Genomic DNA, 27086 nt, shown 5'->3' with positions numbered 1-27086 from the left:
CATCCACGTTGAAGCAAATGGTGGGTATTTGTCATTTCTAATGGCTGAGTAATATTCCATTGTATACATAAACCACATCTTCTTTTTTTTAATAAATTATTTTTTTATTGGTGTTCAATTTACCAACATACAGAATAACACCCAGAGCTCATCCCATCAAGTGTCCCCCTCAGTGCCCGTCACCCACTCACCCCCACCCCCCGCCCTCCTCCCCTTCCACCACCCCTAGTTCGTTTCCCAGAGTTAGGAGTCTTTATGTTCTGTCTCCCTTTCTGATATTTCCCACACATTTCTTCTCCCTTCCCTTCTATTCCCTTTCACTATTATTTATATTCCCCAAATGAATGAGAACATACACTGTTTGTCCTTCTCTGATTGACTTACTTCACTCAGCATAATACCCTCCAGTTCCATCCACGTTGAAGCAAATGGTGGGTATTTGTCGTTTCTAATGGCTGAGGAATATTCCATTGTATACAAAAACCACATCTTCTTTATCCATTCATCTTTCGATGGACACCGAGTCTCCTTCTACAGTTTGGCTATTGTGGACATTGCTGCTAGAAACATCGGGGTGCAGGTGTCCCGGCGTTTCATTGCATCTGAATCTTTGGGGGTAAATCCCCAACAGTCCAATTGCTGGGTCATAGGGCAGGTCTATTTTTAACTCTTTGAGGAACCTCCACACAGTTTTCCAGAGTGGCTGCACCAGTTCACGTTCCCACCAACAGTGCAGGAGGGTCCCCCTTTCTCCACATCCTCTCCAACATTTGTGGTTTCCTGCCTTGTTAATGTTCCCCATTCTCACTGGTGTGAGGTGGTATCTCATTGTGGTTTTGATTTGTATTTCCCTGATGGCAAGTGATGTGGAGCATTTTCTCATGTACTTGTTGGCCGTGTCTATGTCTTCCTCTGTGAGATTTCTCTTCATGTCTTTTGCCAATTTCATGATTGGATTGTTTGTTTCTTTGGTGTTAAGTTTAATAAGTTCTTTATAGATCTTGGAAACTAGCCCTTCATCTGATATGTCCTTTGCAAATATCGTCTCCCATTCTGTAGGTTGTCTTTTAGTTTTGTTGACTTTATCCTTTGCTGTGCAAAAGCTTCTTATCTTGATGAAGTCCCAATAGTTCATTTTTGCTTTTGTTTCTTTTGCCTTCGTGGATGTATCTTGCAAGAAGTTACTGTGGCCGAGTTCAAAAAGGGTGTTGCCTGTGTTCTCCTCTAGGATTTTGATGGAATCTTGTCTCACATTTAGATCTTTCATCCATTTTGAGTTTATCTTTGTGTATGGTGCAAGAGAGTGGTCTAGTTTCATTCTTCTGCATGTGGATGTCCAATGTTCCCAGCACCATTTATTGAAGACACTGTCTTTCTTCCAGTGGATAGTCTTTCCTCTTTTATCGAATATTAGTTGACCATAAAGTTCAGGGTCCACTTCTGGGTTTAAATAATGATAATTTAAAGAAATTCCTGGGAATGTCTTTTGTTATGCCAAAAAGCTGGGACTCTCCTTTGTTATACCAAAGACAGAACAAGAAAAATTAAAAGAAGGAATGGCAAGTGATAGTAAAGATTTGATTTCATTCCAAACTAGAATCAGAATATAAAACATGTTTAAAAAAGGGATATCTGAGTGGCTCAGTGGTTGAGCATCTGCCTTCAGCTCAGGGTGTGATCCAGGGCCCTGGGATCAAGGTCTGCCTCAGGTTCCTTGTATGAAGCCTGCTTCTCCCTCTGCCTACGTCTCTACCTCTCTCTGTTGTCTCTCATAAAAAAAATATTAAAGAAACATTAAAATAGAAAGAAAACTCTCAACAGATGGTAGAAAGCCATTTTTTGTTGTTATAGAACAAAATAGACAGGTGCATCTTTAGAATCCATTAAAACAATGTTGAGACAGGATAGATGGGATCACATGGTTGGTTATAATGAGAGGAAACTGTTTAAAAGGAATGAGAAGTTCTCAAAAATGCAAATCTGATCATGTAATCACAAATGGTTCAATATAGAAAGCAAGAGGGTACTTGGAGAACTTGGTGTTTGTTGGGGAAGTACTAGGTAAGTTCTTGAATGAATAGTATGAAAAGAAGACAGAAGAGGGGTACAAGGGCATGGCATACATCTTGAAGGGTAACAACAGGGATGCTAAATTCTAAATGTAATGAAGTTTTTTTTTTTTTTTTTTTTTAGGCTATGGTGGTTTTACCAAAGAATCAAAGACATGTTTACAGGTATTAAAATGATCAAGAAAGGGATGTGTTTGTACTAGGAACTCATGGATTAATGTTCATGGCTTGATGGGTGTTATGGGTTGAAATGTGTCCCCCCAAAATATATGTTGAAGTCCGTCCTAACTGCCAATAATTTAAAATAAAATCCTATTTGGAAATATGATCATTGCAGATCTACTTAGTTAAGCTAAGTTCATACTATGTAGAGTGGTCCCTTAATCCAATATGATTGGTGTTCTTAAGAGAAGAAGAGATGAGAGAGACGTTCAGGAAGAATTCCACATGAAGACACTGACACATGAGGGGAGGATGTGACAATGGAAGCAAGGATCAGAAATGAAAGAGGAAATAGTATAGCTGATACCACAGGAATACAAAAGATCATAAGAGACTGCTATGAACAGTTATATGCTAACAAATGGGACAACATAGAAGAAATGGATAAATTCTTAGACACATACAACCTGCCAAGACTAAATCATGAAAAAAGAAAAATATGAACAAATTACTAGTACAGAGATTGAATCAGTTATCAAAAATCTCCCAACAAACAAAAGTCCAGGACCAGATGGCTTCATTGCTGAATTCTATCAAACATTTAAATAAAAATTAGTATCAATCCTTCTCAAACTTTTCCAAAAAATAGAAGAGGAGGGAACACTTCCAAACTCATTTCATGAAGCCAGCATTACCCGGATTCCAAAACCAGATAAGGGCAGCACAAAGAAAAGAAAACGACAGGCCAATATCCCTGATAAACACAGATGCATAAATCTTCAACAAAATGTTAGTAAGCCAAATCCAACAATACATTAAAGGGATGATATACACCATAATCAGGTGGGATTTATTCCAAGGATGGTTCAACATTTATAAATCAATGTGATGTGGCACATTAACAAAATGAAGGATAAAAATTATATGATCATCTCAATAAATCAGAAAAAGCATTTGACAAAATTTAACACCCATTTATAAGAAAAAGTCTCAACCAAGTAGCTATAAAGGGGACATAACTCAACATAATAAAGTCCATAGCCAACATCATATTCAGTGGGGGAAATCTCTAGGTTCAGAACCAAGACAAGGATGCCCACTCTCACCACTTATATTAAAAATAGTACTGGAAATTCTATCCCAGGCAATTAGGCAGGAAAAAGAAAAGGCATCCAGATGAGAAAGGAAGAAGTAAAATTATTGCCACTTGTAGATGACACAGTATTTTATATAGACAATCCTGAAGACTTCATTGAAAAACTGTTAGAACTAACACACAGATTAGGGAGGGGGCACGATGGTGGAGGAGTAGGGTCCCCAAGTCACCTGGCCCCACCAACTCACCTAGATAACTTTCAAATCATCCTGAAAACCACGCATTCGGCCTGAGATCTAAAGAGAGAACAGCTGGAATGCTGCAGTGAGAAGAGTTCGGGCTTCTATCAAGGTAGGAAGATGGAAAAATAAACAAATAAAAAAGCCTCCAAGGGGGAGGGGCCCCCACGAGGAGCCGGGCTAAGGCCACAGGAGAGCCCCCAGGACAGGAGAGCCCAGGCCTGGAAAAGCAGGAACTTTACCAACCGTCCTGGATGGACAGGCACTGGCAGGGAGCTCGGGCAGGATCCTGGGAGGGGCGGGGATGCCCCCAGGCTCCTGGGTCACTAACAGGGGAGGGGCACCCCGGGGGAGAGCGCGCCGCACCCCGCTGCTGAGCTCCCTAAGGGGCTGGAGCAGGGCCCCGGGAGCAGCCTGGGCCGTGTAGGCCCCGGAGCCCAGGGCGCTGGGGACACAGCCCAGGATCTCGTGCTCCCCCTGGGATGGGCAGAGGCTGGGAGGCCACAGGGCAGCCAGGACGCTCCTGCCACCGGGCACCCCAAGCTGTGCAGATCAGTGCCCTGCCCCGGAGCATCCAGGCCCCTGCGCACTGGGAGCTGCAGTAGTTACTGCAGGAGCTGACTCTAGGGCTGGACAGCTGGCTGCCGCCACTGTTGTTCCTCCTCCTGGTGTCACCTTGTACCTGAGACTGAGCAGGGGCCTCACAGCTTAAACAGCTCCCACTGAGCCGGGCACCTGGTGGGGCGGGGCAGCTCCCCAGGGGCACACACCTGAGAATCAGCACAGCAGGCCCCTCCCCCAGAAGACCAGCTGGAAGGGGAAGAGCAAGTTCTTGACCAAGCAGTGCTGGAAAGCGCCAGGGGAAGTCGAGGGACTTACAGTATATAGAATCAGAGGATACCCCTCATTTTTTTTTGTTTTTTGTTTGTCCCCCCCTTTCCCCTTTTTCCTTCCTTTGTCCAGTACAACTTGTTTTTAGCCACTCTGCACTGAGCAAAATGACTAGAAGGAAGAACTCACCACAAAAGAATCAGAAACAGTACTTTCTGCCACAGAGTTACAGAATTTGGATTACAATTCAATGTCAGAGAGCCAATTCAGAAGCACAATTATAAAGCTACCGGTGACTCTGGAACAAAAGCATAAAGGAATCAAGAGACTTCATGACTGCAGAATTTGGATCTAATCAGGCCGAAATTAAAAATCAAGTAAATGAGATGCAATCCGAACTGGAGGTCCTAACGATGAGGGTTAATGAGGTAGTAGAAAGAGTGTGTGACATAGAAGACAGTTGATGGCAAGGAAGGAAGCTGAGGAAAAAAAGAGAAAAACAATTAAAAGATCATGAGGAAAGGTTAAGGGAGATAAATGACAGCCTCAGAAGGAAAAATCTACCTTTAATTGGAGTTCCAGAGGGTGCTGAAGACACAGAGGACCAGAAAGTGTATTTGAACAAATCATAGCTGAGAACTTCCCTAACTTGGGGAGGGAAACAGGCATTCAGATCCAGGAGATAGAGAGATCCCCCCTTAAAATCAATGAAAACTGTTCAACACCCCAACATTTAATAGTGAAACTTGCAAATTCCAAGGATAAAGAGAAGATCCTTAAAGCAGCAAGAGACAAGAGATCCCTAACTTTATGGGAAGAAGTATTAGGTTAACAGCAGACCTCTCCACAGAGACCTGGCAGGCCAGAAAGGGCTGGCAGGATATATTCAGGGTCCTAAATGAGAAGAACATGCAGCCAAGAATACTTTATGCAGCAAGGCTCTCATTCAGAACGGAAGGAGAGATAAAGAGCTTCCAAGACAGGCAGGAACTGAAAGAATATGTGACCTCCAAACCAACTATGCAAGAAATATTAAGGGGGACTCTGTAAGACAAAGAGGATGCCCAAAGAAATAATCCACAAAAACAGGGACTGAATCGGTATCATGATGACACTAAATTCATAGCTTTCAATAGTAACTCTGAACATGAATAGGCTAAATGATCCCATCAAAAGACACAGGGTTTCAGACTGGAGAAAAAAGCAAGACCCATCTATTTGTTGTCTACAGGAGACTCATAAGGACACCTACAACCTGAAAATAAAACGTTGGAGAACCATTTACCATTCAAATGGTTCTCAAGACAACAGGAGTAGCCATCCTTATATCATCAGATAAATAAGTTTATCCCAAAGACTGTAGTAAGAGATGAAGAGGGACACTATATCACACTTAAAGGGTCTATCCAACAAGAGGACCTAACAATCATGAATATTTATGCCCTGAATGTGGGAGCTGCCAAGGATATCAATCAATTAATAACCAAAGTTAAGACATACTTAGATAATAATACACTTATACTTGGTGACTTGAACATAGCGCTTTCTAAAATCCATAGATCTTCTAAGTACAACATCTCCAAAGAAACAAGAGCTTTAAATGATACACTGGACCAGATGGATTTCACAGATATTTACAGAACTTTATGTCCGAACGCAACTGAATATTCTGAAGCGCACATGGAACTTTCTCCAGAATAGGCCACATACTGGGTCACAAATCAGGTCGTAACCGATACCAAAAGATTGGGATCGTGCCCTGCATATTTTCAGACCATAATGATCTGAAACTAGAACTAAATCACAAAAAGAAGTTTGGAAGGATTTCAAACACATGCAGGTTAAGGACCATCCTGCTAAAAGATGACAGGGTCAACCAGGAAATTAGAGAAGAATTAAAAAGATTCACGGAAACTAATGAGAATGAAGATACAGCCGTTCAAAATCTTTGGGACACAGCAAAAGCGGTCCTGAGGGGGAAATACATCGCAATACAAGCATCCATCCAAACACTGGAAAGAACTCAAATACACAAGCTAACCTTGCACCTAAAGGAGCTGGAGAAGGAACAGCAAATGAAACCTTCACCCAGCAGAAGACGACGGTTAATAAAGATTCCGAGCAGAACTCAATGAAATAGAGAGCAGAAGAGCTGTGGAACAGATCAACAAAACCAGGAGGTGGTTCTTTGAAAGAATTAAGAAGAGAGAGAAACCATCAGCCAGCCTTATTAAAAAGAAGAGAGAAAAGACTCGAATAAAATCATGAATGAGGAGAGATCACCACCAACACCAAGGAAATACAAACGATTTTAAAAACATTATTCCATTTTAATTACTCCATTTTCTCCATTCAAGATTCAGCTTTATTTCTTTTTTTATTTAATTATCTTCAATAAGGTTACTTCTCCTCTGCTAACTTCCTAGTTCTACATTTATATCCGTTTCTCTGTCAGTGCGCGTGGATACACAACCTGATTTCAGTTCAGTTGGTGGTCAAGCTGGAGAGTCAGTGCCTCCTGTCTACTTACAGTTCTGTGGCTGACAGCAGGTTTCCTACTTGTAAACACTCAGTCTTAAGACTCACTAGATTGATTCATCACGCTGCCTTTTGATGATCACCCTCATATGTTTCAATTCTACATGCCTACAACCACACTAATTCTTATTTTTAAGTCAATGTTAATTCTTCTTTTTTACGTCCATGTATATTCATAAATGGTCATGTTCATTTTTATATCCATATTCAAATAGGCAGAATTATTTCTCTCTCTCTATATATATATATATACACTCACACACGCACACAAATCTTGCTCTCATTTCACTCATACGGTCTGTACTTCAAGTAGAAAATTTTCATTCAGCTTGAGGAGATGCCTTTTGTTTGTTTTGTGGAGCAGATCTGGTGATGTGTTTCCTCTGTTTTGTGGGATATGATTCAGAATTCCTGGGTTTGTGCCTCCCTGCTTGCGGGACACCTGCTTCTCCCTCTCCCTCTGCCTGTCTCCACTGATCATGCTCTCTCCTCTCTCTTTCTCCCTCTCTCTCTTAAACAAATAAATAAAATCCTAAAAATTAATACTACTTCTAATAAATAACACACAGAGTGAGCATAAAGGTGGACATGCAGGCCTGCTAGACCTGGCTGGAGACCCCCTCCCTCGTGCCTGTGTTTGTCATCTTCCCCTTGTGCTGCTGGCTGCAGAGGTGCATGACCTCCCGGGGAGGGAGGAGGCCCATGGAGGAGCCACCCTGGCTCCTGAAAGACCCCGTGAACGAGTTCAGTCTCCAATCTGAACAGCCACTCAGTGCTGTCAGCTGGGGCAATCTGTGCTGTCGCGGTACTGACATTGGGGGAGTCACTTGGTAATTCAGCATAATGGGATAGACCTACAAAATGGGGATCACCAAATTAACTGAAATAGTTATCAGTCTACTAGTTTTCAAATGACCAGTGGATGCCTGCCTGGCTCAGCCTGAAGGGCGTGTGGTTATTGATCTCGGGGTCCTGAGTTTGAGTCCCTCATCGGGCACAGAGTTTCCTTAAAAAAAAAAAAAAAACAAAAGCAGAAGTATTTAAAAATGCTCCAAATCAATAAGGCTCCCACCACTGAGCTGGCCCGTGGTGGGATGGTCCTCCCAACTGCTCCTTCAGCCGCTGAGCCCTGAGCACAGACGGTGCCAGAGCTGATAAACAGACCAGATCCTCCCTCTCGGAGCTCATGCTCCAGGGGGGAAGATGGACAAAATACGGTACAACATCAGGAATGGAAAGAGCAATTGCTCCCTAGAAAGAGAGCCTGGTGCTTCCCTGGGTCCTGAGCTCCGGAGGTGAGGCTGTGACGAACTGTGGGGCTTTGACAAACGAAGTGGCTGGGGCTCCAGGGGGCCACTGAGGGGAGGAGGTGAAGATCCCAGCAGGGCCACTACCTCGCCAGGATCACAGCCTGGGAAGGAGGCAGAAGGAGGGATGAAGCCACCTCTGTGTCCTCTGTTGGGGGCCAGGGCTGCCCCTCCCCTTCCTGAGGGGGCTGGGAAAAGGTTTAGTGGATGGAACTGGCTACAGACATGGAGATGTGACGGGGTGGGGGTGGGCACTGGCAGCCCAGACGGGAGGCATTCCAGCACATTCCAGTCTGAGGAAGAGCCCAGGTCAGGGCGACCCACTGGGTGCACCACTGTCCACAGCTCACCCAGTGGAAACGAGGGAATGGCCCGTAACACACGACAGGCAGGGTTTCAGGATAAGGACGGCCTCACACCTTCTAGGCCAAGACTCCCACACCTACTGTAGGGTTTGCCTTGGATTCAGGAGCCTAGGATCTTGGGAAGCTATTGCCCATCCCTGCCCCGGTGGCACTGTCATCTTCTGGGCCTCCAGAATGAGGGTACCGGTGCCCACGTGTGTGCACACAGGGACCTTGTGGGCCTGGACGCATGGACACACCAAGGAAGAACATGTGGTGGGAGGTATTTCCTGCATGGGACACCCGCCTCCAATGTCATAGATATGATGCCACAGTGGCCTGGGGACGTCTGGAGGAAGCACCTGCTAGGATAATCCCTATGCCACAGGCAAGAGGCAGACCATCCCCGACGGGCACAACGGCTTCTCCGGGGTGGAAACCAGGGAAGAATGGAAAGTTGCGTCTGAACCCAGGTGTGTTTCGAGGTGGGGCCCTGGCTGCACACAGTCCTTCCCTGGGGCCTGTGGACAGGGGTGCGGTTGTGTCACTGTGTGCACACAGGCCATTGCCTGCGGTGGGGGGGGGTGCATCGGCAGCCCCGAGCGCTGCTTCCTCCAGGAGTGGACTCAGGGAGGGGGTCCCAGGCAGTGAGGTCACTTCTTTCACAACAGAGGCCAACAGAACTTGGAACCCCTGCCCGGGGCTACATTCTAGTGCAGCCCCACCTCAGGCTCACTTTCAGGAGACTTTTGCTACTGAAAGATGTTCCCTGATAGATATACCAGTTGGGAGGATCTTGAGGAACCCCCGGAATGCGGCTGCTTCGAATGGTGGAGCTGTTGGTGCGACCGTCAAACCCAACGCCTCAGGGAGTTTTTCAGGAGGTGCCGGAGGGTAATACAGAGCAGGCCAGGCCAGGCCAGGCCACCTGTGCCAGCCATCCTGGGCAGCCCCAAACCCTCCTCTTCAGTTTCAGGGAACCAGGGATGTGTGGGCAGGTCGCATCCAGGCTGGAGGACCTTGCAGGGGAGCAGGTTCCCCGGTGATCCCTTCAGGGTCACCCTGATGTCACGGTGGGCAGGGTGGAAACAGGATTCCCGGGGCGCCTCTTACCCGACTCGGAGTTAACCCAAGGCCCTGCAGCAGCATCCCTTTGCTCTCCTTGGGGGAGGTGTGTGCCGGCTGTGCTGTGGTGGGTCTGCAATGGAGTCAGCTGGGTGTGCGGCCCGGCCGAGGCGGCCAGACCGGGCGCTCAGGCCTCCTGCCTGGCTGCCCTGCAGTCTTTACAGAGCTCCATATGGGAGATACGGAGCGCCGCGCGGGAATATGAGTGCCGGTGGAAGAGGAAAGAGAAAATCCGCCACACCCCAGGGTCCAGCACATCCTCCGAAGACCTGCAAGGGTTGAAGGTGAGTGCAGGGGCTGGGCCCACCCGACACCCAGGGCCCCGATGCAGCAGGAAGGGCCCCGGGTCCCAGAAGCCAGCCTGTGCTCCCCTGGGCTCCCCCCTAGACTTCTGCTGCTACAGGAGTCTGGATTCCCCTTCTCCCCAAACTTGCCCCCATGGCCCTGCCCCTGCCAGGGCCAGATGCAGAGTCCCTGGGCACAGATTTGTAGGAATATCAGAATAGAGCCTTCAGGGGTGCCTTGTCACCCAGTGGTTTAGCGCCTGCCTTCTGCCCAGGCCCTGATCCTGGAGACCCAGGATCGAGTCCCGCCTCGGGCTCTCTGCATGGGGACTGCTGCTTCCTCTCTGTGTCTGCCTCTCTCTCTCTCTCTCTCTCTCTCTCTCTCTGTGTGTGTCTCGTGAATAAATAATAAAAACTGTTTTTTATAATGCTTTCTTTTCAAAGATTTTATTTATTTATTCACGAGAGACAGAGAGAGGCACAGACACAAGCAGAGGGAGAAGCAGGCTCCACGCAGGGAGCCTGATGTGGGACTGGATCCTGGGTCCCCAGGATCACGCCCCGGGCTGAAGGCAGTGCTAAACCACTGAGCCACCCGGGCTGCCCATAAAAACGTTTGAAAAAGAGACACACCGTGTCTCATCGCACACGCTCTCTAGTAGTTTGCACTGTGCTATGCTTTCTCCTAACTGGTGCTCCCAGGAGGCCCCATTGGCCTGACGTCCTTCCCCACCTTCTCCAAGGCTTGAGCATGGTCCTGGTGAGTTGGGAGACTTTTGCCCAAAGGGACACGGGGCTCACTGTACTATGTCTATCGCTCTGCAGTTAGGTTTTGAAGGAGCGCATCCCTGCCCCCCGTCCCCCCGGGGTCAGGCACAGGGGCCTCGTGTGCTGCACAACATGTCAGAGGCCAGTTGGTCCCAACAGCCACTGAGCCCTTCACTGATGCAGGACTTCGATGCGATTCCCTTCTGTTGCCAAATCACAGGGTGGCGCTGAACATCCTGCAGCCCTCACGCCCTGGGCCCTCCCACCCAAGGAAAGGTCTCCGTGTGGGCACCTCGACACAGGGACGTGTGGTCAAATTCAAGGGGTGAAGCCGTTAATGCAGGGAGGTGCTGTCAAAACTCAGCTGACAAGCGGCCCTGGGAGACTCACCCCTCCCACTTGAGATCCTTGTATTGATCCAAATTTTTTTGAAAATTTATCCTCTAAGATTATTTCTTTATTGGATAGTTTGTTTAAGAGACAGGCAGAGAAGCAGGGAGCAGAAGAGGGAGACACAGGCTCCTCAAGCACACTCTGCCCCAAGCGCAGAGCCTGCCAGGGGCGGGATCTCAGGATGCTGAGACCATGACCTGAGCCACAACCCACAGTCAGATGCCTAGTGACTGAGCCGCAGGCGTCAAGCCCCGTGTTCCTGCTGTGGGCACTCCTGCCCCCCCCCGCCCCCCGCAGCCACTGAGAGCTCGGGCTTTGGTCTGAGCTACAACTGCCAGGTGGTCTGGAGGCTACAGTGCAGGCTGCACGTCCCCTCTGTCCCACCTCAGGCTGAAAGGGCCTCAGCCCTGAGAAGGAATCGGATCTTCCCGACCACCCCCAGCCGGAGGGAGCTGCTGGAGCAGCAGGTAGAAGAACTGGTGCCCGCCTTGCTGTGCTTGGACGACCTTTCCATTGTTCAATTTATGGAAACATATCCTGAATTTGGCACCACCGAAGAGATCCTGGACCTGCTGTTTGCAAAGTGAGCACCCTGACCCTCCACAGCCCAGGGGGATGGGCCACCTACTGGTTGGGAGTCTTGGGAATGTTCCTGAACTTCCCGGCCCCTGGGGCTGCTCCTCTGACTGGAGTTGAGTCACACAGGGCCTTGTTGGGTCCTGTAGGGAAGCCCCTGGGGCCAGGCCTGTGGCAGGTCGGCTAGAGGGGCTGTGATTGTGCTCAGCAGTCGTCGTTCTCTCCCCATGACGAAGCCTGTGCCGCCTCCCCACCGTCACCAGGGTCTTGAGCTGGCCTGTTTTGCCACTGAAAGGGAGGTTTGAGTCCATCTGGGGTCTGTGTCCTGGGGCATTCAGGGTAAGGGTCCCCAGGGACACCGGGGCGCCCTGGCCCACTCGGATGTAGGCCATGGGCCTGGCCAGAGCCCTTTCATTCCTCAAGCATTCAGGAGGACCCAGCAGGTGCAGACGCTTCTCTAGGAGCTGCCCGTGGCCCCACGCACAGAGCTGATGGCTTCCCAGGGTTCTGGACTAGTTGGGGTTCAGAGGGTGACAGCAACTATGAGGAGAGGTCGGGTCCACAGGACGGTTCATGTGAGGCCCCCCGCCCTCCTCTAGGTATCGATGCATCCAAGCGTCCCCCGAGAAAGGAGAAATCCAGATGCTCTGGGAAAGGTGAGTGAGCTCTGGCTCATGCAGGAGGGCCTTCCCTCTCCAGGAGGGCAGCGAGGGGACTGTGGGTCGGAGGGGCTGCTGGACCCTCACCCGTCAGCAATTCCTGTGGCAGGGTAAAGGTCTGAGGCCCCTTCAGGAAAAGAGCAAAGGAGAGCCGTGGGTGGGGTGCGGGCGGGCTTTGTGGGAGAGCACTGGGACCCCAAAGGGAGACCTCCTCCATGCCCATCCCCCCCAACCCTGTCTGCCCCACACCTGGGACGCAGAGCAGAGGGTGTGGGGAGCGTCACCCTCACCAATCTGGTGGCACCTGGACCCGGGTGCATGGCAGGTGCTCAGGAGAGCCAGTGAGTGCTCACGGACCAGACGGCCCCCGCCCCGGGGGAGATTAGAGTCAGTGGAAGGACACCCCCTGGGGGCCCCTCGTGAGGGAGGCAGGGCTGACCCACGGGAGGGAAGGTTCCCCGGGAAAGACAGTGATGGTCACACCGCTGGTCATGGGCTCCCACGCACAGAGGTTTCGTGCCAGCCCCTCCTCAGTGAGCAGGCCTGTGGCAGGCAGGACCGCCAGGTGGCAGGTGGACAAGGAACAGCACTTGCCTCCGACAGCCCCGTGCGGGAGGCCGAGGGCCCCGGTTCCTGCCGGGCTTCCCCGGGACACCTCTGTGTGAGGGAGCCCTGTCTTCTGACGCCTCTGCCCACCTGTCCCTCCCCAGCACCATGACCTCCTTCCTGACCATCTGGCTGACCTACTACGAGGAGGACTTCGACGATCCCCCAGAATTTCCTGCCCTGACAAAGCTGATGAATTTCACGGGGCAGTACTTGCCAGACTCAACGCTGGACCGTCGAGTCAACAGTTACTCTGAATATTTAAGAAACCTCCATCAAGCGGAGTTTGAGGGTGGAGGTGAGGAGGACTGGGGTGGCCGAGTGGGGACAGGGTGGGCCATACAGATCAAGCCTCCGTGCTGCTGGGCCAGGAGCACTGGGTAGGCTCACACCCCATCCCCACGGGCTGCAGTCTGGGGAGACCTCCCAGGGCTCTTGCACTCACACACGTTGAGCGGTGGGAAGAGGGTCCTTGATTTGAGAGGGACGTGGAAAGTCCATCCTGGTGATAATACTTTGTCTTCTTGGAGATGATACTGTGTCTTCGGACCGCGAGCAACACCGTGAACCACCCCAAGAGCGCGCCCGAGCTTCGACGGAGGGGCCTGCTGCACCTTCAGGGTCTCAGGGGACGGAGCTGGTCCCGGCTGCTGAAGCTGAGGGCTCGGCCCGAGCCCTAATGCCAGCTGCCGCTTACAAGGTAAGACACGTGATGGTCAGACCTCTCCATCCCTGTGCTGACCCGGAAGAACCACCTGCACCCTTGGGAGCGCTGGAGGCCGAACGGGCCCCACCACCGGCTATCGAGGTCATCAATGGGCCGGAGCAGCCGCCTCACTCAGGGGAGCAACCGGCTTCGGACCCCGAGCAACACCCGGAACCACCGCGGCAAGAGCCCGCCCGAGGCCGACTGTGGGGCCTGCTGCACCTTCAGGGTCTCAGGGGATGGAGCTGGTCCCGGCTGCTGAAGCTGAGGGTTCGGCCCGAGCCCTGATGCCAGCTGCCGCTTACAAGGTAAGACACGTGATGGTCAGACCTCTCCATCCCTGTCCTGACCCGGAAGAACCACCTGCACCCTTGGGAGCGCTGGAGGCCGAACGGGCCCCACCACCGGTTATCGAGGTCATCGATGGGCCGGAGCAGCCGCCTCACTCAGGGGAGCAAACGGCTTCGGACCCCGAGCAACACTCGGAACCACCGCGGCAAGAGCCTGCCCGAGGCCGACTGTGGGGCCTGCTGAAGCTCCTGGGCCTGAGGTGATCGAGCCGGTCCCGGCTGCTGGTGCTGAGAGTTAGGCCTGGGACGAGATGACGGCTGCTGAGGTCAAGCCAAGGTACCTGGTGGTCACACCTCAGATTCACTGCCCCGACCTGGAGGAGCCACCTGCTTCTTGGCCACCCCAGAAGGAGGAGCAGGTCCCGGCGCTGGCTCTCGAGTTCATCGAAGGGCCAGAGCTGCCACCTGCCTCAGTGGGGCCACAAGGCTCGGCCCCCGAGCAGCAGTTCGTGATGGCTGCAGCACAATTGAAGCCTCCCCTCCCCTTTCGTTGTGCTGTTTCTGTATTTTGTGTTTTTCATAATTTCTTCATGAATTTTATTTGTAATAAAAGATAAGTTAACTTTATGCAAAATTGACTCTGATGCTTTTAAATAATACATCGTGGTACTTTAGGTCCATTCATACTTCCAAGCTCGTTCTATGAGGCCAGCATCACCTTAATTCCAAAACCAGACAAAGACCCCACCAAAAAGGAGAATTATAGACCGATATCCCCGATGAACACGGATGCAAACATTCTCAACAAGATACGAGCCAACAGGACCCAACAGTACATAAAGAAGATTACTCGCCATGACCAAGTGGGATTGATCCTCTGGATGCAAGGCTGGTTCAACACTCGTAAAGCAGTCCATGGGATGGATCACATCAACAAGAGAAAAAACAAGAACCAGATGATCCTCTCAATAGATGCAGAGAAAGCATTTGACAAGATACAGCATCCATTCCTGATCAAAACTCTTGAGACTGTAGTGATAGACGGAACATTCCACAGCACCTTCAAACCCATCTACGGAAAGCCCATAGGAAATATCATTCCCGATGGGGAAACACTGGGAGTCTCTCCCCGAAGATCAGGAACACGACAGGGACGTACACTCCCACCACGGCTACTCAACATACTACTACAAGTCCTAGCTTCAGCAATCAGGCAGCAAAAAGAAATAAAAGGCATTCAAATTGGCAAAGAAGAGGTCAAACTCTCCCTCTTCGCAGATGACATGATACTGTACCTAGAAAACCAAAAGACTCCACCCCAAGATTGCTAGAACTCATACGGGAAATTCGGCGGCATGCAGGATACGAAATCAATGCCCAGAAATCAGTGGCATTTCGATACACTAACAATGAGACTGAAGAAAGAGAAATGAAGGAGTCGGTCCCATTGACAACTGCACCCAAAAGCATGAGATACCTAGGAATACACCTAACCAGAGCGGTAAAGGATCCCGACCCGAAAAACTACAGAACACGTCTGAAAGAAACTGAGGAAGACACAGAGAGATGGAAAACTATTCTGTGCTCCTGGATTGGAAGAATTCATGTATTGGGAAAACGTCCACGTGACCCAGGACAATTTACACATGGAAGGCAATCCCTATCGAAATACCATGGACTTTCTTCAGAGAGTTGGAACAAATCATCTGAAGATTAGTGTGGAATCAGAAAAGACCCCAAGTAGCAGGGGAATATGAAAAAAGAAAACCAGAGCCGGAGCATCACAATGTTGGATGTCAAGTTGTGCCACAAAGCTGTGCTCATCAAGACAGTGTGGTACTGGCACAAAAACAGACACACAGATCAACGGAACAGAACAGAGAATCCAGAAGTGGACCCTCAACTCTATGGTCAACTAATATTCGAGAAAGCAAGAAACACCATCCACTGGAACAAAGACAGTCTCTTCACTAAAGGCTGCTGGGCACGTTGGACAGCCACACGCAGAGGAGTGAAACTGGACCATTCTCTCACACCACCGCACACAAAGAGAAACTCAAAATGGATGAAAGATCTAAATGTGAGACAAGAAGCCATCAAAATCCTAGAGGAGAACACAGGCAACACCCTTCTTGAACTTGGCCACAGCAACTTCTTGCAAGATACATCCGTGAAGGCAGAGAAACAAAAGCAAAAATGAATCACTGGGACTTCATCAAGATGAGGAATTCCGGACAGCAAAAGAAACGCTCAACAAAACTAAAAGACAACCCACAGAATGGGAGAAGATATTTGTAAATGACCCGTCAGATAAAGGGCCAGTGTCCAAGATCTCTAGAGAACTCATTCAACTCTACAGCAAAGAAACCAACAATCCAATCATGAAATGGGCAAAAGACATGAACAGAAATGTCACAGAGGAAGACACAGACGTGGCCACCAAGCACATGAGACAATGCTCCGCATCACTGGCCATCAGGGAAACACAACGCAAAACCACAATGAGATAGCACCTCACACCAGTGACAATGGTGAACGTTAAGAAGACAGGAAACAAAACAACAAATGTTGGAGACGATGTGGAGAAAGGGGGACCCTCCTGCACTGTTGGTGGGAATGTGAACTGGGGCAGCCACTCTGGAAAACTGTGTGGAGCGTCCTCAAAGAGTTCAAAATAGAGCTGCGGGCGAGCCAGCAATCCCACTGCTGGGGATTTACCCCAAAGATACGGATGCAGTGAAACGCCGGGACCCCTGCACCCCGATGTTTCTAGCGGCAATGTCCACAATAGCCACGCTGTGGAAGGAGCCTCGGTGCCCATCGACAGACGAATGCATAAAGATGTGTTCTACCTATGTAATGGAGTATTCCTCAGCCAAGAGAAATGACAAATACCCCCTATTTGCTTCGACGTGGAGGGACCTGGAGGGTATTACGTTGAGTGAAATAAGTCAATGTGAGAAGGTCAAACATTATATGGTCTCGTTCTTTTGGGGAATATAAAAATTAGTGACAGGGAATAAAGGGAAAGGAGGGAAAATGAGTGAAAATATCGGTGAGGGTGACAAAACATGAGAGACACGTGACTCTGGGAAAAGAACAAGGGGTAGTGGAAGGGGAAGTGGGTGGGGGGTTGGGGTGACTGGGTGATTGGAACTGAGGGGGGCACTTGGTGGGATGAGCACTGGGTGTCATGCTACATGACGGCAAACCGAACTCCAATAAAAAAAATCGTTTTAAAAAGAAGGGTGAACCCGCGGCGCCCGGCCCTGCGTCTCCACCCTGTCGGGAGCAGCGTGGGGCGAGCGAGACGCCGGCCACCCGCTCTCCTCCTGCTGCTGCTGCGTGGGCTCTGCTTCCTTTGCTCGTGCTGGGCCCGGGGAGCGGGTAATGGGCCGGCTGCTGCCGAGGGGGGCGCGGGGGGCCCTCGCCTTCATCTCTCTTGCACACTCCTGCTTGCGCTCTCTTGGTGTGTGTGCGTCCGCCGGCTGCTCAGCCCCGTCGGGGAGACCAGACTGGGGCTCTTGGTCGGCGCTGCCGGATGTGGGGACACCTTCCCGAGTAGGCCACAGACGCAGCAGGAACTGTCCTCCCACATCCTCTGTGGGGCCTGGTCCTTTCGGGGAGCCGACCGGGTGCCCTCGGAGGACACAGCCGCGGTCTTTGCTCCTGCCTCTGCTCTGCCCGTGGGGCCTGAGCTACCCCAGGCCCGCAGGCCGCGTGCCCGCTGCTCTGTGGGGCTGTCAGCTGGCAGGTTTCCTGGGACCTTCCCTCTGGGGCTGTCCTGGGGGCTGCGGAGGACTCCTTTCTAGGCGATGGTTCCTCCAGAAACGGCCCCCTTCAAACGGCTTGAGTAGGCGGGAGCTGACTCGTCCTTCGTGTGGGGGCAGGTTTGTGGCTCCCGGTGGCCAGAAACGCGTGGGGATTCCTGAGTATGTCCGAAGCAGCCCCTGGGAAGCATCGGGTGGCTCTCGTGCCTTCGAAGGAGGTGCAGACACCAGATGGCTGGGAGGAGCATCGCCAAGGGGGCGCAGAGCTCTGCCCCCGTAGTTGGGCCGCAGCCTGTTGCTGGAGCTGCTGAGGCCCATCCTCAGGGTCCCCAGGATTTGCACACCTGTCCCATGTCCCAGGGTTCTTATGGCACGCACGTGCGTGAGAACCGGCCTCGATGGTCTCGTCGGGGTCTCTGGTGTGACGACGTGGGACGTGCACCGTACGCCAGCTACTCGGGAGACTGGGGAGCCATGGACTCCATGGTCCGTCGTCTTCTCTATCTGACGTCGTTTTCAGTGTTGCGTTTTGGCCCACCCCGCCTGCCGTGGCAGCGGCTCACCAGGGTCAGAGTGGCGGGCTGGGGCACGGGGCCATGCGGCCGATGGCGGGCCGTCCTCGTGGGTGTCCTCTGCCCATTGCTGCCGGCCTGGGCCCTGGAGCCGGTGCAGCCTGCGTGTTTTGTCTCTCCAGACCGGCCGCCGCAGATGGGCCACTGGGCTCAGTCAGCCGAGGTCCGCGGAGACCAGGGTGCCCGCCCGCGAAGCCCCTCTCCAGTGTCGGTTTGCAATAAATCTGTATTTAAGCACTTCGGCGTCCGTGTGTGTCACTTGCTTCCGAGACTCTTCTCTGCGTGTGTGCGTTTCCGGAACTCCAGCCACGAGGTCCCTGGCTCACGGACAAAGCAGATGCCACCGTAGGGGTTCCTCAGTGTCTTCTGAACTGTGTCTGCTCTAACCTGTGGTTTTCAGAAATCTGATGAGCTTTCAAGAAAAAAGGATTTTCGTTGCAGAGCTGACATGGGTCTCCAGCAGGTTCTGAAAAGCTGAAGTGAGCACAGGATCCCGAAGCTTCAGCCAGAGGACACCGCCCCCCCCCGCTGGCACCCCGTGGAGCGAGTCTCGCCCTGCGGTGCTGGGCTCACCCATCTGCCTGCACCCTCCCGGGCACAGCACGTCGGCCACACTCCAGTCCCGGGGACCGTGCTTCTGGGCAGGCTCTGGCGACGCTTCTCGAGTCAATGGAGGATGCGTGGTGGCATTAGCGCACAAGTGCCCAGGACCAGAGATTATCTGCCAGGGAGGAGAGGCCCCATCTTTCAACAGTTTGCCCCAAAACGTGTGGGAGGGAGAACAGTATCCATGTTCTACGTAGAAAGGAATGTCTGGGAGGCGGCAGTTGCGGCGTGGAGAGGAGTGAGCCCAGGACTGCCCACCTGAGGACAGACCCACAGCCACCCGGGTCTGCCCCACAGGCAGGCGGCGCTCCCGTGGGCCTCCCGCTGGCACCTGTCCCAGCCTCGGTGGGTGTGGGGGGTAACACCGTCATTTCAGGCTCTGCTCCCCGCTCAGCCGTCTGCTCAAGCCCCTGGTGCTCTCCCTGGGTGTGATTCCTTTTTTTATTTTCATGGAACATCAATGGAAAAATGTTATATCTTTAATTTTTGCTAATATCTAACTGGGATTTAGCATTCCCATCAGTTAGGAAACGTGTCAGTTCCTTTTTTTTTTCCTTTGTAATTGACTTTTTATTGGTGTTCAATCTGCCAACGTATAGAATAAGACCCAGTGCTCACCCCATCAAGTGCCCCCATCAGTGCCCGGCACCCCATCACCCCCACCCCCCGCACACGCAAGGCCAGGGCGCCTCCTGCATGGCCGCGAGGCGGGGGAATGGGTCGAAGCAGACCCCTGCCCCGTGGACCTGGGCAGATGCCAGTGGGACAGGCATGGGGCGGGGGTGGGTGGGGGGTCACCTGGAGACGAGGATGTGTGGCTGGGCAGGCGCACGGCCCTCTGCCCCCAGGTGAGCAGCCAATCCCCGCCCCACAGCGGGCCCCAGGTCCTCACGCTGCCCTGGGGCTCCCGGACAGGGGCCGGGCGCCTTCCCCTTGCTGCTGCAGCACGGGTTCCCTGCCCCCGGGGTCACGCCCCGTCTGACGCACACCTACTCCAGAAGCCACGGGCTGCACCACGCACAGAGTGACGCCGGCCGTGCCGACCACAGGCATCACCTTGAACCTCACAACCACTGACAAGTTTTGAGATGGAGAACTCAACCACAGAACACGCTTTCAAAGCCAGAAGCCAGGGTTCGAGGCGCGGCAGGAGGGCGGGAGCAGGGGCAGCAGAGCCAGCACCCTGCCAGCCCGGAGCGGCGGGAGTGTCTGCAGACCCACTGGGGACACGGCGACCCGGGGATGCAGGGGGCCAGGCGCCACCGCGTCCAGATTGTGCGGAGCCTGAGGCACAGCCTGCCACCCCACCGCCCACACCTAGCGGCAGGATGCGGCTGTACAGAGGCTGGCACACAGCCCGAGCGCCCGCCCCAGGCCCCGCACAGCCACCTCCGGATCCAGGCACAGCCACTTGGGGTCCCACGGCTCCAGGGTGGCCAGGCTCATTGCCAGTGGGGGGCTGGCCTTGGCCTCACTCTCCCCTCATCCTCTGTCCAGGACAAGAGTAGAGGCTGGGAGGAGGGGGACCAGGCCCGAAGGTGAGGGGTACCCAGCGGTGGAGGAGGCACTGCCCAGAAGTGGGAGCAGGTGCTCTTGGGACAAGGGGACTGGGGATAAGGACCCAGCAGCAGGTTCTGGGGCGTCAGGAAGTGCAGAGGGCGCGAAACTACGCGAATGTAAGCCGGGTGTCCAGGCTCCTGAGCTTTAGTGAGGGGTCTACACGGCAGCAGAGGCCCTGGCCGTGGGCTGGGCATGAGGTCTGGAGAAGCTCAGCGTGGGTGGAGGGAGCTGGGGCCGGCACCCACCAGGAGGGGGGTGGGCTGCAGCTGCTGTGAGCTTCCCAGAGATGAAGATGACCACAGGCTGCAGGGTCAGGGGTGGGAGAGGGGGAGGCGTCACTGGCCGAGGTCCCGCGCTGGGCCCCTTCCCAAGAGGCCCGGCCCCTGTGCCCACGGGGACAGGGACGGGCTGTTCGCACACGGGGAGAGGCGGCAAGGGCCGAGGTCACCAGGTGGGCTCTCACACAGGTGAGCGAGACGCCATCCGGATTGAAGGGCCGTGTCCGAGGGGAAGAGCCCAGCCCGGGGAGCCCCAGGCTGCTTCAGAAGGGGCCCCGGGTGCCGCCACGGACGACAGGGGCCACGCACATGACCAGCCCAGCCTCCCCGGGGGCCGCACTCGGGCTTTACAGTGGGGCGGGGACCCGGGAAGGAAGCTCCCGGGCCTCCACTCCACGCGTGTCCCCGCCGGGCCGTGGAATCGCAGCCGCCGACCGCAGCCCTGGGACGTCTCCAGGCCTCCGCGTACCTTCGGGCCGTGCCAGCGAAGGCAGCCACAGAGGCGCTCTCCAGCCCCTGCCGGCAGCGCCCCCAGGCAGCGAGTCCCCGCAGCCCCCCGCGGCGCAGTCAGCCAGAGGGACGCCCAGGAGGTCAGCAACACCTGCTTCCAAGTAAGGATCCGGACCTTCTGACGTGCTTGGCCCGGACGCACGGTTCCCGGAGCCCCCTCGAGCGAGCGTGCGGTGCAGATGTGCGAGGCAGCCCCCGAAGAGCCCATGGTCACGCGGACACAGGGCCCTGGGAGACTGCTGGGGGGCGGCCCCCCGAGGCCATGGGCGCCAGAGGGCTGGGGCAGGACGCAGGCCTGGCTGCCGGCCACGCTCTCCTCTCCCGGGCGACGGGCCTCACGTCCGCACACTGGGGCACACGGTGCCAACCAAGAGGCTGGTCCGTGCCTCGGAGGTGGCCTCGCTCCTGGAGGCCGGGGTCCGCGTCACCTGAGGAGACGCCCGCTTGGCCCCGCAGAAGCACCACCGGTGCCACTGCACGCCCAGGAGCGCACGCCCACGCACACCTGCTCTGCCGCATGACGCCAGGAGGAGGAGGGCTCCCGACCCTTCCTGTGACCCCGCCACGCCCCGGGCGAACGGCCCCTGTCCTCAGATCCCCCGCCTGGATGGACACCCTGTGCCTGTGTGCAGGGGATCCTCTCACAGACGTCCTGTCCTCCCACCCCACAGGTCCTTCCATGGGCGCCCCATCCCCCCTCTGCCCCAGGGTCCCTCCATGGGTGCCCCACCCACGCTCCACCCCCATGTCCCTCCACCCCTGGGTCCCTCCATGGGTGCCCCATCACCCTTCCACCCCTGGGTCTCTCCATGGGCACCCCAGCCCCCTCCACCCCCAGGTCCCTCCATGGGTGCCCCGTCCCCCCTCCACTCCCGGGTCCCTCCATGGGCACGCCATCGCCCCTCCACCCCCAGGTCCCTCCATGGGTGCCCCGTCCCTCCTCCACTCCTGGGTCCCTCCATGGGTACCCCATCCCCCCTCCAACCCTAAATCCCTCCATGGGCGCCCTGTCCCCCCAGCCCCCGGGTCCCTCCATGGGTGCCCCGTCTCCCCCGCCCCCGGTTCCCTCCATGGGCATCCCGTCCCCCCTCCACCCCCGGGTCCCTCCATGGGCGCCCTGTCCCCTCCACCCCCAGGTCCCTCCATGGGCACCCCGTCTCCCCCGCCCCCGGTTCCCTCCATGGGCGCCCCATCCCCCCTCCACCCCCAGGTCCCTCCATGGGCACCCTGTCCCTCCCGCCCCCGGGTCCCTCCAAGGGCACTCTGTCCCCTTGTCTCCTTCCCTGGGATCTCCTCCCTGAGGATCCCTGAGCAGCTCGATCAGGACGCTGGGCCTGAGCAGCCACACTGCCCACACAGTCACCGTCACCGTGGGCCGCTCCAACCTGGTCAGGCTCCCCGTCCAGCCCTGCTCCCCACCAAGGGAAGTGCCCCTAACTGCAGACCTAGACCCAGGACAGCCATACTGCGGTCCCTCCACCCAAGCTCTCGGGCCACAGACATTGCAACAAGCCCAGAGCAAAGTGGGTCCTGGGTGCTGAGAGACAGTGAGCAGCCTCAGACCCAGACATCCAGACCTGCAGGTCCTGGTGGGCCTCAGGGCTCCGAATGCTACCAACACACGCAAGTGTGCACGCAGCGGCCTCATAGGGACAGTACCGGGGAGCAACGAGCCCTTCTCTGATCAGCAGGGAGCCTTCCTCCGGGCCTGAGGGCAGGAAGCAGCCCGGACACCAGCAGCTCAGAGATCACAGCAGGTCCCGCCACCCGCAGTCCCAGAGCACAGGCTCCAGGGGCCAGGAACACAGGAGGATCCAGGGAGGGTCCTGAGGCGGGAGCGAGGGACAGCCTGCCGCCCCCTCGGCCCACACATCGGGGAGCAGAGGGTGGGAGCTTCAGGGGCACGGTACCAGGCTGGGCAGGGGTCCCGGCCCTTGTCGCTGACCCACGTTCTGCAACCCCGCCCCCCCCCCCCCCAGACGAAGCCCAGGCTGGTTCACTTTCTGGACCGTCTCTGAGGCCTCTCAGGGTCACGAAGCTGGAGGGCCCGGGTCCCGTATCCTTCAGGTAAGAACGTGGCGACGTCAACACGGGAACGATGTGTGGGGTGCGCAGCACGTGCCTGGGTGTGTATGTGGGGGGGTGTGAAGGTGGACAAGTGTGAGGACGTGCGCGTGAAGCGTGAGGGCGTGGATGTGTCTGCAGGTGCATCTGTGGGAGGCGTCAGTGCATGTGTGCATGCGTGTACACGGGCCACCCGGGGGGGCGCACGTGCCCAGCCCTACTAAGCGGGTCCTTCCTGCCTGCCTGTCCAGCCCCGCGGTGTGAACCGAGGCACCTGGAGCCAGGCAACATGGGGCCTGTCCCTCTTGCCCCGACCCGAGCCCCCTGCCTGGCGGGCAAGTGGACCACCTAAGCCCTGAGGCCACGGACACAGGCCTCCGTGTGGCTGCCACCGCGGGGCACCCCGGCCGCACTGCAGGAGGGGGACAGCGGCGACAGCACAGCCGGAGGACACAGTCTACACAGTCTGGCCACCACCAGCCAACGGGGCATCTCTTGTATCACTCGACCAAGCCCAGACACGGGGGCACTGAGTCAGAGAAAGCTGGCGGGTCACAGGCCCCGAGCAGTAACAAGACGCGGCTCTCACCTGGCCGAGCGCTGGCCCCACACCTAGGGCACAAGAAGCTGCACGCGCTCCTACAAAGCCCCGGAGCCACCCCAGAAGAAACCGAGGCACGGGGGAAGTACCCACAGCCAGGAGCTCCAGCACCCCTCCACACCGGCCCGCCACGCCGTCTGAGTCGGGAAACGGGATGAAGACGTTAAGGGCTGAATCTGCAGGGACACAGCACGGAGTGTGTGTCCCCCTGGGAGATGAGCCCTGGCCCTGGGGACCTGGGAGAGGGGACAGGAGACGGGCATCGCCCAAGAACAATCGCCTCTGGGCAGGCGGCTGGGCAGCTCCCACAGCAGGTGGGGGCAGTGGCAAGCAGACACAGCCCCAAGGATGTCGCTCTGGTCTGAGCCAGGCACAGCAGCCACGTCCACTCGTGTGATCTCTGCTCCCAGATGTGACCTCCCCTCCTTCAAGAGGCCAAAGTGTGTCCCCTCCGGTTCCTCTAGACCGCAGCTGCTTTCTACTAAACCCGAAAGATGCCACATCCCGGGCAGGCACTTTCCCAAGGAGGACGGGACCCCCGGCCTGGCAGTGGACATGAGGGGATGCGTGTCCCCTGCATGCAGTGGCTCCGCCCGTGCCAGGCTCCCAGGGCCCGGGTGGTTTTTCACTTATTCCTGGTGATCCCGGGGAAGACAAAGGACGTGACAGCTGGCGCCACTATTGCCACGTGTGCCTTGGACCCGAGTGTGGCTTCAAGGGGCAGCGGTCCTCAGGCGCTGTGCCCCGGATACCGGGAGGTACGGGGCAGGGGCGGTCAGGGGAGTCGGTCTTGCCCTGAGCATCATCCCAGAGCACAGGTAGGGCACAGAGGCAGCTCGGACACAGCTCCAGCATCCGTTGGTTGACGTAGAACCTGTGGCCACGGTCCTCTCAGAAAGGACAGTGCGTGGTCCTCCCGGGAATCGACTGGGCTGGGGGCCACCCCTGAAAGCCTGCTCTGTCCCCAGGCCAGGCCGGGGAAGCAAACTGGAAACTGTCAGAGTTCAGGAACGAGGCCGAGGCTGGTAGAGACGGTGAGCGGGGACCGACGGTCCTCTCCAGGGCTCCTGGGGACGGCGGGAGGCAGAGCCTTCTGGAAGACGCCCGGGGGAGACCTCAGTGACAGATCGCTAAGGAGAAGAGTCTGGGGAAACGGGGCCTTTGCTCCCTCTCCCCGACCCCTACCGTTCGGGACACAGGGCTCTGGCCTTCCTGGTTGGGTCCCGTGATGACCCGATGAGCCCAGAGGCACGCGTGTCCACACCAACGCTGGCCGGCCTCAGCCCTCAGCGACCCCTGGGCCGCGCGCATGACGGGCGGGGACCCATATGCTTCAATCAGGGGCTCCAGTCCGAGGCCCCGAAGCCAGGGCCACCAGGGGCAACCTAGGAGACCCACAGTGCTGCGTCCTGAAGACACAGCGGTGACCAAGTCCCACCCTGCCCACCAGGAGCCACAGCCCAGCGGGGGAAAGACAGGGACACAGGCGCAAAGCGTGCCACTGGAGGGGACAGGCAGTCAGTGAGCACGAGAGCCTCGCACGCCGGAGGCAGTGCTGGTGTGGCCCCTGAACAGAGCGGGGTCCCCTGGCTGAATGGGGACGAGTATGAGATTGTGTACGGGTTCCACTCTGATCCACTTAATCCCCGGCGCTGGGTCCCCGGGTCCCGTGTCACTATAAATAGCGAGTCTCAAGGCTTGGGTAGGGCCGGAGGGGCTTGGGCAGGGCCGGAGGCGAGGCCCGCCTCTCAGGTGGCCTCTAGTCCCCGTGGGGCTGCTCCCCAGGAGAGCGAGTACTAAGGCGGGTTTGGTGACCTACGAGGAACCTGAGCATCCCCAGTGGCCAAGCTAAGCCACGCGGACGCATTTCCGGAAAACCACAAAATACCAAAACCGGAACAGGAAGACACAGGAAACCCGAACAGGCCAATAAAGAAGACACCGTACCTATTTCTACTCAAGCGCTTCCGAAAGATAGACAAGAGATGGAATGCTTCCAAACTCGTTCTTGGAGGCCAGCCTCACCTTATGTCCAAAAGCAGACAAAGACTCCACCCCACCCAAAAGGAGAATTATACTGCGATGTCCCGATGAACACGGATGCAAACGTCCTCAACGAGATACGAGCCAACAGTATCCAACGGTACATTGAGAAGTTACTCACCGTGACCAGGTGGCATTTATCCCCGGGACGCAAGGCCGGTTCAACACTCGGCAAGCACTCCGTGTGACTGATCTGATCTGCAAGAGAAAAAACAAGAACCAGATGATCCTCTCAAGACACGCACAGAAAGCATTTGACAAAATCCATTCCCGATCCAAACGCTTCAGAGTATAGAGATAGAGGGAAAGTCCCTCAGCATCTTCAAAGCCATCTTCGACAAGCCCCTGCCAAATTATCATTCCCAATGGGGAAACACCGGGAGCCTTTCCCTGAAGACCAGGCACGAGACGGGGATGTCCACTCTCACCGCTGCTATTCTCAACATAGTATGAGACGTCACGGCCTCAGCAATCAGGCAACGAAAAGAAATAAAAGGCATTCAAACCCACAAAGGAAAAGCCAAACTCTCCCTCTTCGCCGATGACATGATACCGTACCGAGAAAACCCAAAAGACTCCACCCCAAGATTGCTGGAACTCCTACAGCAAGTTCGGCAGTGTGGCGGGATACAAACTCGGGGCCCAGAAACCAGTGGCCTTTCTGTACGTGAACAATGAGTCCGAGGAAAGGGTCATCGAGGAAGGGGTCAATCCCATTTATACAACCGCAGCACCCCAAAAAAAAGTGTGAGCTACCTAGAAAGAAACCTAACCAAAGGGGTAAAGGATCTCTACCCGAAACACTGCAGCACACGTCTGAAAGACACTGAGGAAGACACAAAGAGATGGAAAAAGGTTCCATGCTCCTGGGTTGGAAGAATTAATATCGGGGAAAATGTCAACGTGGCCAAGGGCAATTTACACAACTAGGGCAAAATCTGTCAGAAATACCACAGACTCTCTTCAGAGAGCTGGAACAAATCATCTGAAGACTTGTGTGGAATCAGAAAAGACCCCAAACAGCCACGGGAATAGTAGCCAAGAAACCCACTGCGGGGCGGGGGGGGGGGGGGGGCAGCACAATGCCCG

General features: G+C 55.0%; 2 protein-coding genes across 24 annotated transcripts in view; one reads left to right on the top strand and one right to left on the bottom strand.

Annotated features, from left to right (window-relative positions):
• Positions 1 to 27086, bottom strand: part of LOC140629504 (aldo-keto reductase family 1 member D1-like) — a 343573-nt gene that overhangs the window by 79564 nt on the left and 236923 nt on the right. For 4 of the 23 annotated variants that reach the window (XR_012027342.1, XR_012027338.1, XR_012027343.1 and 1 more), the window contains one exon: positions 385 to 1513. The exons of 17 other annotated variants lie outside the window; for them this stretch is intronic. The gene's annotated coding sequence lies outside the window, so the exon portion shown is untranslated. Of the gene's footprint in view, positions 1 to 384; positions 1514 to 26118; positions 26196 to 27086 lie in introns of all 23 variants that reach the window. 2 more of the 23 variants (XR_012027340.1, XR_012027341.1) reach the window with 1 other exon arrangement.
• Positions 9258 to 14598, top strand: LOC140629497 (uncharacterized). Its single transcript, XM_072819016.1, has 6 exons — positions 9258 to 9480; positions 9867 to 9995; positions 11546 to 11739; positions 12332 to 12388; positions 13102 to 13295; positions 13528 to 14598. The coding sequence occupies exons 1-6, from the start codon at positions 9349 to 9351 to the stop codon at positions 13989 to 13991; spliced, it is 1170 nt and encodes a 389-aa protein (XP_072675117.1). The 5' UTR covers positions 9258 to 9348; the 3' UTR covers positions 13992 to 14598.

This window comes from Canis lupus (assembly GCF_048164855.1).
Source record: "Canis lupus baileyi chromosome 15 unlocalized genomic scaffold, mCanLup2.hap1 SUPER_15_unloc_2, whole genome shotgun sequence".
Classification (NCBI taxonomy): Eukaryota; Metazoa; Chordata; class Mammalia; order Carnivora; family Canidae; genus Canis; species Canis lupus.
Note: the sequence above shows the minus strand (reverse complement) of the source record. Positions and strands in the feature narration are given on the sequence as shown.